This window comes from Chelonoidis abingdonii, chromosome 5, assembly GCF_003597395.2.
Source record: "Chelonoidis abingdonii isolate Lonesome George chromosome 5, CheloAbing_2.0, whole genome shotgun sequence".
NCBI classification, from domain to species: Eukaryota; Metazoa; Chordata; order Testudines; family Testudinidae; genus Chelonoidis; species Chelonoidis abingdonii.
Window position 1 is genome coordinate 11,487,746 of NC_133773.1, and position 9,752 is coordinate 11,497,497.

The 9,752-nt window shown below is 43.2% G+C and overlaps 1 protein-coding gene across 1 annotated transcript in view; it reads right to left on the reverse strand.

Annotated features, from left to right (window-relative positions):
* The window catches only part of USO1 (USO1 vesicle transport factor), a 64,284-nt gene that overhangs the window by 1,515 nt on the left and 53,017 nt on the right, over positions 1-9,752 (reverse strand). The window contains 4 exon segments of the mRNA XM_075066067.1: positions 1,267-1,482; positions 2,665-2,766; positions 4,828-4,917; positions 5,995-6,078. Of these exon segments, the coding sequence (XP_074922168.1) occupies positions 1,267-1,482; positions 2,665-2,766; positions 4,828-4,917; positions 5,995-6,078 (492 nt within the window).

The following is a 9,752-nucleotide window of genomic DNA, read 5'->3' on the forward strand; positions in this document are numbered from 1 at the left end:
CCTCTCTACTTAAACTTGGCCCAAAGGTTGTAGAAATATTGAACAGAAACGTTTCCACGCATTTCTTTCAAAACTGACTCGAGTTAGGACATTACAAACTGGTGTAGCATGGCCAAGAGGGGTATTATGTGCTACCAATGGCCTTATATTGAGAACCCATTTAGAGACACATATGAAGTACTTGTATTCAAATAGGAAATCTCACCAAAACTCACTGTCCACTACATAAGCAGCAGAGTAACAGTTACACGTGATCTGATGCACAAGCCCAATTGTAAATTACGGTGGAGTTTGTGAGAAGCAATGCACCCTGAAAGGGACCAATCTAGCATGTGCACTTGGTGGATTACTATCCGGTAGTACCGTATGTATCGCTGGGACATATCTACTCGCAGACAAAGGACAGAATAGCCATGTGTGGTTTTGAAAGACAGGTTTCTGCACACAAGAGCTATCTGGACCTATTTTCTAGCAAGCATGCAATGGCAACATGCTGAAAGCTACTAGCAGTTATTTCTGTCCATGAACCTCCCTGATTATGGTTCTTATAGAACATGCTTGTGAGGAGAAGACAAAAAGATGGGCCTTGCAATGTCTTCAGATGGGTAACAAAATCCAGCCTCTGGAGAAGCAAGGTGTGTGTGGGGGGCGAGTTTCAAAGCTGAGAGTGTCCTTGTTTATAACTGTGGCGATGTGTCATGGAGAGAGACAGCCAAGCAATCAGGTCCGAAGCCACTGGGCTATGTATGATAAAACCAACTCATTAAATTCTACATGTAAGATCACTGAAAGCCAGTGCCAAACACAGGGCACCTCTACTCCATTTAATAAGCAGGCTGCAGCTTTTTGAGTTGTAGCTTTTTAATGGTCCAAGGGGGGTAGCTATGGAGAATGCAATACAGCCAGCTAACCTCAAGGCGAAACAGGCAGGCAGGGTTGTGGCAATGCCCCTGCATGGAGAGATGGTCACATGCTCGTTGTACCGAGTGCATATGGGGGGCAAACACACCTACTTTTGACCCAGTTGATACCAGTTTGGCCCACAATCTAACTGCATCCCTAAGCTGTGCACCTGCTTTACTTACAGCAAACAGAGGATGTGTCTGTAAGTTCAGCCAACTCTTCTGTCTGCTTCAACAACCACTAGTCTATACAATGTAGACACTGGGAATGACTGTAGGCAAAGGAAGTAACTACTGGGCACTTGGTAACGGCTTACTCCAAGCCTTGAATGTTGGAACTTACTTCACTGAACACTTATCTTACCGGTTCCCCAAGTTCCTTGAGCTTATTCTTTAGTGCTAATATTTTCTGATCCTGATCAGCGAGAAGCACCAGGAGGTCGTCCTGTTCTTTTTTAGATTCTGCAACTTCTTGTTGGAGTTTGCTCTTCTCATTTTGCAAGACAGCAACTGTACTGCTGACTGAGTCAAGACACTGCTTTAGCCATGCTTTTTCCTCAGAAAGCGCTTTAACTTCATTCTGGCAAGAGTCACGAAAATAAGAAAGTCACTCACACTCCAAGTAGTCAGTTCATTCAAGTCACTCAAGTGACCGACCATGACAGCTCAACATTCCTGCCTCCACTTGTCTGAAGCTTCAATTCTACAATCCCCACACTGCAGAGTCTGTCCCTCCTCAGCGGTCAAATCATGTATAGAGGTTTATGAACCCACTACTGCCTTCAAGCTAAGAGCTGGTCCTTTAGCTACAGCCCATGCTTTCAGATCCGGAGAGTGGAGATTAAATTATACTTTGTTTTCAGAAGGCTGCTACGGGGCACCACTCCCAAAGGGGGGAACTTCTGGTGGCTGAACCAAGTTGGACCTGCTGCGTTAATCGCGGTTGGTACACAATGTGCCATGGCCCAGTACCCAGTCTGAGTGGGAGAATTACAGGATTCCACTCCAAAGACACAAGACTTCATACCTGGGGGGTGGGGAACTCTGGAGACTAGAGAAAGGGCTCAAAGCTTTTACCCGTCACACTCAAGTCCTGGCTGCAATCTCCAAGGCAGTCCAGGCAGGACTGCTATTACAACTACAACTTCGGCCGTTTACCACAGCTTACAGGTGACCTGGATGACACTCTCAAGTTAAGTTTTGCTTTACAATGTTTAAGGAAGACTTGACAGGTACCCACGCATGCACCATTTTATTTTAGAAAGTTCGGGAGCACAAAGCCCCATCTACCCCAATTTTTCTGATTGCCTCAGAAGAAATATTTTGAGGAGATAAGGATAGTGCTCAAACATTAGAGGCCCAAGAGCATTAAATCTTCAATAAAGGCTTGCTGTCTGCCCATCACTGAAGTTTAAAACTCCCATTTTCTTAATGTGTATTTAACGTCAACTAAAAATGCCTTTCCTATCCTCAATTGTTTAACTTTCATTTTGACTCTTGAGATCACTTCTCATGCTCTCCAGACCAAATCTGTCAGGACAGACAAGAGCCGGATTTCTAATGTGAAAACTCAACAGGAAAAAGCTTAAGATTTTTTTGATACAGTAAAAGAAAATCAATTCCCAAAGACTTGAACCATCCCCAAAAGCCTTCCCCACCTTTGTAGGTCACCTTTAATACTGAAGCACTTCACAACATTATGACCATAACTGAAAACTGTGTATAGAGTTATTTCAGGTTTTGTGTTTCGCCAATGACCAACCTTCAATTCTTTTATCTCTTGCAACAATCTGCCCTCTAATTCACTGTTCTTTGCTGCTATTACAGCACTGCTGTCCCCCAGAGCAGGAACCGAAGCTGTATTCTGTGGAATAGATATTCAGTACCAGGAACAGTTAGTGTCTTAATCATACTCACAGTGGTCAATGTAATTTTCACTCATCCAGCTGTAGACTTCCTCCCACCATATAGCCAACGTGCTGGAACTTGTACAACTTGTGCGCTCATATAAAATCAAAGACAGGCTGATGATCTGAGGGGCTCTATACACTGTCAGACAGATGGAAAGCTCACAAATGGGAACTTGCATATGCCAGCACTCAAAACAGCAACAGGTTTCTGTACAGCCAAGATAAAGGGCTTCTGAGATGCAGGCTGGCTGGCATTCCACAAGCACATCCCACAGAGCAGACAGGCCATGCACCCATCTTGTTTCTGGCACCAGGCGCTAGCCAGGGTGCTAAGAAGAGCAGGCATTGCTGACAAGAGTTTTTCAGCTCTGAACTTTTCCCATATGTATGGCTCTCTTGGGAGGAGAGAAAAGTAACGACATGGTTAATATAACAGCAGGGCAGGCAAAATGGGAACAGTGGCCCCAATCTGTAAAACCTCCAAACTCTCCTGGAGTTTTGTAAGTTTCACAAGCAGATTTGCTGGTGAAGCCCTATATGATGACAAAGCCAATGTAATTACTTTTTCCAAGGCCAATGAATTGCCAGTTAAATGTAAAGTATTACACTGTTGTGCCTACTAGTCTTTTTAAATATCATTCATAATTACATGTCCACTTTTCTTACACATTTTAAGTAATTATTGCCCACTCAACTATGTAACAAGATTACACCCATTAAGCCACACTTAAGTGTCATATGGTGCAGAAAACAGATTCAGGAATAAACACAGTGATGACACTTTTTCTGACCTTGTTATGTACAGTACGAGTTTAAAATATTACAGCACTTTCCCCTGGCTTCTTAAATGATACAAGTGTGCAATGGTGTAACACATGCAATGGTTCTGTGAAAGCATATTCCTCCAACTCTTATTAGGTATCAACTGATAATTGACTGTTATTTATCTCATCAGTATATTGACTGAAAGGAGAGGAAAATACGGACTCAGCATTTCACTGAAGTTCGCGGAGTTACATCAAGGTAGTGTAAAGAAATATATAATGAATTGTGTCAGATAAATGTATATTAAATAATGTTAGAGAAGTGTGTGTGTGTATTTGCTTGTGTGTATAATCAACAGTCTTAAGAACATGTAAAAGGGAACTTCTCTGCTTTCTGCACGTGTCTTGTTGACACAGCTTTCAAAGGTTGTAAAAAATCAGAAAGTTGGTTTGTGTCTTATCTACAGTGGATTCTTGGACTGTGTAGATAACAGGGTAAAACAAACCTGACAAATGTCTGATTTACCAGCCACATGCAAACCTCCCTAGGAAAACTGACTAGGGAGGATGGATATTGACAGAGCAGAACTAGCCAACCTGTTATTCCAAGGCCACAAGAAGCAGATATGTAAGAATGAGACAGCTGTTGTCAGAAATAAGGGAACATAGGAAAGCAAAGAAAAGACAGCTGGACTGAGTAAGGAGGAGGATAGTGATCGCTAGAAACAGACAGATGAGGTACTAGTTAAGAGTTTTAGCAAGAGAAGTAAAAATCTATCAGTTTAAAAGGATTTTGGGTTACTGTGTGTGACATATATTTAGAACAGAATGTTTATAGATGTTTAATAGTCTGCACCTATGTGATGTTAAGAGACAAGAAATAAAGGATGCGTGTTTAACAAAGAGGGTTTGACAACTCAGGATTTACACCAGATCAGACCGGTAGGGATGTGATGCTTGAAGCAGCCTACCTGTGCCCCAGGAATAGGCAGTTCATCATTACGCTATCCTGCTCTATCTGCTTTACTTATGCTTTAGGCTTGATTAAGGTGGTGCTATATTATCCAAAAACTCAATATTAAAGATTTAGAATAGTTCAGCTTAGTACCTGTGCTTTTCCCCAGCAGTAGGGCTTGGTTCTGAACAGGCCCTGTATTGCTATGAACGATGACAAAGAGTGAAAAACATTTTTTTACAGTTAAATCAATAGCACCAGGATCAGGAAAGGCTGCAAGAGTCCTACTGAGTTACCATTTGTTGTAGCAGCTCCTGTTTCTCAGACTGAAGTTTAGAGATGTCCGAAGACTGTGACTGTATTTGGATCCTCAAGGCTTCTAGTTCCTGTGTCAAAAAAACCCAACAGAATTCAGCTGCTTTGAATAGGGACTGTTAAGTCAGGACAAAAGTTCAATTTATCTTTGGAAGTAAAAGCTACAAATGTAACACGTTATTTCAAGCTAGTTATGTGAGGCATGAGAAGCATAGGTGGTGGAACTAGGGGTGCTGCTGCACCCCCTAGCCTGAAGCGGTTTCCATCATATGCACAGTTTACAGTTTGGTTCAATGGCTCTCAGCACCCCCACTTTACAAGTTGTTCCAGCACCTCTGGTGAGATGTATATTTATCCACCAATATCACTTGTCTAGGCACGCTGACAGAGTCCTCAAGAGTACTACCCCAGCACCATTAATAATCTCATGTAATTTTAAGTAGCCAAATGTTTTGTATGGAGTGCAAAACTTCTTAATCATCTATTTGAGATTTGTTACATTTTTTTTAAGCTTATCAGATCACATCTTCATAACTCTCCTGGCTGCTGGCAATTCTATAGGCATCTTAATTTACGTTGCAGAAACTTTCCACTGCAAGTCATCTTAGATAAAGCATTTCTCAATCTAAGTCCTGTATCTATTAATGTGCTTTCTAATCGGGATAAAATTAATAGTGGGATACTTTTAGACATCACAAATTTCTTCATTTGGTCATTTCCTAATATAGGTGCTCTTTTCCCCAGTGGAAAGGGCTCAGAACACTATATATTTATAATGCATATCAGGATTTAAGTGATGTTTTCTGTTATGCAACTGCAAATAGGCAGTCAGGCATATTCAGAATTTCTGTGCAAGTTTCTCCAGTGGTTTAATTCACCTCAATACAAAAGTTATTCTGATCCTTTTCAGGACTTATGGTCTCGATGCTCCAGGATTACTAAGAGCAGCTCATAAAGTCTAAATATTCACACACTTTGGAACCAGTCTTACCAGTCAATAGAAACTTGGCCTACAACCATCTCCCCATCTTCTGCTACTACTAGCCATAACAGGCAGCTTTGCCCAATGGATGACTGCACACAATTACTCCCAAGTTACAAACAAAGGAAATTTAGACTCAGTATCTGTCAAAGCATCAAGAACTCACCCTATGTAGTTCATTACCATGCTCCAATCCAGCAGTTATCTGTGAGGATTGCTCAGTTGTTCCTGTTTCTGACTGCAAAGACTTCTGCAACATGAGAAAAAGTAACCATGAAACTAGATTTACTAAGTGTTATCTCACAGCTAAAATGGTCCTCACCTGTATCTAGAGGAATTCTTTGAGATCTATGGAAACCTCTAGTAGGCAGTACCCATCATAAGGCCCTCTGCCCCTCACTGATCCACACACAGTGTGGAAGCATACCAACCTCCTCCTTTCCTTCCACGGTCTCCTTCCCAAAGCCCAGCTGGATTACTAGCACTTGGGAAGGAGGGGGATGCACGGTGCATCTCAAATGCGGTTACCACCAAGTGACATGCATTAGTTCTTTGAGTGGTCTCTGCACATGCCCACTCATGGACTTGGGCAAGCAGTGTCCTCTCTCGGGAAGGTGGATCATGACTACTAAAAATACCACTCTGTTACACTGAGCATTGTACTTAGGAACTAGTGTGTTGCTGCCCACACTGACTCAAGCGTGAGTACTAACCTCAGAGCAGAGTGTTAGGAAGCCAGGCACAAACCCTCAATTGGTTGTGTGTTCTATACTTAGATCTCTCCAACCAGTTATCGAGGATGAACTCCTCAGGCTCTAAATCAGTCTTAACATGGAGTCACACGGCATTTTTAATAAATTCTTCACTCTCCTCCTAAAAGCCATCCCTATATCATTCACTAGGATTTCCTCCTGCTCCACCACTGCATCTGGAGCAATGACAGTGGCATTCATTTACCACAAATTTTGGCCAATTTAGTTCTATATGGCTGGGAGCCCCACCCACAGTGATGGCAGATCACTGGCCTTTCCTTTTCAGAAAGGGTTTTAAGACCTAAGCTCCCTTGGCTTTTTCTCTTTTTAATTCAAAGTTGCAGTTAGGTTTATTTTCAATCCCCTCTTCCCACTTAACCTGGGTGATATGGGGGATTTCCCTTCCCCTGGGATTTGCACCCTCCCATGGTCCATTGAGTCAACATTTTAGCAATTTCTGCAGCCTCTCAAACTGTGGATTTTTATTTATTTTTTGGTCACATGCTGCCTTTACCTCATCTGTAATACCCTTAACCATTGCTCCTGGGCTCTCAGATCAAACAGTTTTTCCATAATCACCTTCAACCCTCATCCCATTATCCATTTTCTCAGAAACGACAACATTTTATGTACAGATTCAATATATTATCATCAAACATTCTGAGGTTTCTGTACTTTATTCCATTGGTTTCTGGGGTAATCTGAAATCTTTACAATACATTTTCTCTAAATGTCTTGTACTCTTTAGCATCTCCCTTCTCCATATCGTTCAAACCTGGCACAGATGAGTTCCCAAATGAATTTTATAAAAAGCTCTCTGAAACTTTAACACCTGGCTTACTGAATATGTTCAATGAGGCCAAGAAAAAGCAGACTCTCCCACCTTCTCTAAGAGAAGATGTAATTTCAGTTATTCCTAAACCTGGGAAAGACCTTGGACTAAATAGTAATTACAGGCCAATTTCTTTAATCAATTGTGATGCTAAGATTTCAGCTTAAGCTCTTGCTATGCGACTGGAAAAAAGTTCTCACGCACATCGTAAATTTATTACACAAACAAATCAGATAAGTGTCCTTTATGGCTCAGATAATTTGCGTCAACTAATGGATATTATTACTGCTTTGAGAGATTCTAAAGAACCCTTAGCTGTCATTTCTTTAGATGCCGAAAGGGCCTCTGACCACATAGCCTGGGACTATCTTTTTCAGGTGTTAGCAAAATTTGTATTTATAGACTCAGACTTGAAGGTCAGAAGAGACCATTATGATCATCTAGTCTGACCTCCTGCACAACGCAGGCCAAAGAATCTCACCCACTCACTCCTGTAACAAACTCCTAACCTATGTCTGAGTTACTGAAGTCCTCAGATCATGGTTTAAAGACCTCAAGGTGCAGAGAATCCTCCAGCAAGTGACCCGTGCCCCATGCTACAGAGGAAGGCGAAAAACCTCCAGGGCCTCTGCCAATCTGCCCTGGAGGAATATTCCTTCCCGACCCCAAATATGGCGATGAGTTAAACTCTGAGCATGTCGGCAAGACTCACCAGCCAGCACCCAGGAAAGAATTCTCTGTAGTAACTCAGATCCCACCTCATCTAACATCCCATCACAGACCACTGTGTATATTTACCTGCTAATAATCAAAGATCAATTAATTGCCAAAATTAGGATATCCCATCATACCATCCCCTCCATAAAACTTATCAAGCTTAGTCTTGAAGCCAGATATGTCTTTTGCCCCACTACTCTCCTTGGAAGGCGTTCCAGAACTTCACTCCTCTAATGGTTAGTTATACCAATAAAAACTAGCAGATCTTAAAGGGGACAAGACATTTTGTCACATTTATTGTAAATACCTAATAAAATAAAAGATAAAGCACAACAATGTGTTTGGTTACTTATTTCCTGTGAATATATATTGTGATAGCAGCACGGCCAGAGGAGCATAAGAGTGTAGCAGGGGGCTTATTCCCTGCCAAGGGAGGAAGGTTCTTTAGATAACTAGAACAGCTGGTGGCCAATAGCGCACCTGACTCCAGTTAGAGCACGTGACTCCAGTCATGGATATAAACCCTGTTCAGCAGACAGAGGGTGTAGTTGAAGAGAAAGGTTGGATTGGAGCAGAGTGCAGATTGCAGAGAGAAGAGTTTGTCCAGAGAGAAATAGAAGTTTGGAGGAGTGCTGCGGTGGATGGAAAGCCCAACAGAAACCCTAGGTAAGGGGCACCAGGCTTGTATAGAAGAGAGGCAAGAAGCCCTTCAAAGCTGACGGTTTGAGAGGGAAGTACCCCAGCGGGAAGAAACCGCTAGTCAAGTGGTTCACCACAACCCCAGGGCCCCTGGGTTGGGACCTGGAGTAGAGGGCGGCCCAGGTCCCTCCTCTCCACTCCCCTCCTCCAAGGACACTAGGGGAGTGATTAAGAACTGGTTAGAGGCAAGCAATATCGCCCTGAACCTACCCAGAGAAGAGAAAGCGCGAGACCCAGAGAACAATACCGGCAATTTGCCACACGTGGTGTCGAGGGTGGGATTTGCGCGCTGGGGACATAGTCCAGGGGAGACATAACCCTCCCACCCTTAAGATGGACGCGTGGTCAAGGCCCTTAATACATGCTACGCGGTTCCACAGCAGGAGCTAACAGGGTCCAGGCAACCGCAACAAGAGGCGACTAGATTGCAGCAAGAGAATAATCAGCTGCTGCTGAGTCAGGCTTGCTCAGGGACCGAGCTGCTGAGAGACTAATAAGCCAGATGAAGACCGCTTATGGACAGATCACCACGGGGAAGGGACCAGGACCATACGGGTCGCCATTACTTACAAAAAATACTGACCAGGGAGGATGATGTGGAAGCATACCTCTGGCTTTTGAGAGAACAGCCGCTGCGGGAGGCCTGGCCCGCGAGAAACAATGGTCTGGTATCCTTGCCCCATTCCTTGTGGGGAAAGCAGAAGGTCTATTACGATTGTCTGCAGAAGCTGCACAAACTATTCCCAGCTAAAGGCAAGATCCTGGCCAGGTTCGGAGTGACACATGGCACTACGAGCCCAGAGGTTCATGAATGGCGATTATGGAGGACAAGACACCCCGAAACGACAGTTGTTTGACTTGAATGCCACCTGACCGGAAATGGCTTGCGCCCTGAAGCCCATAGCTCTGAGAGAATGTTGAGGT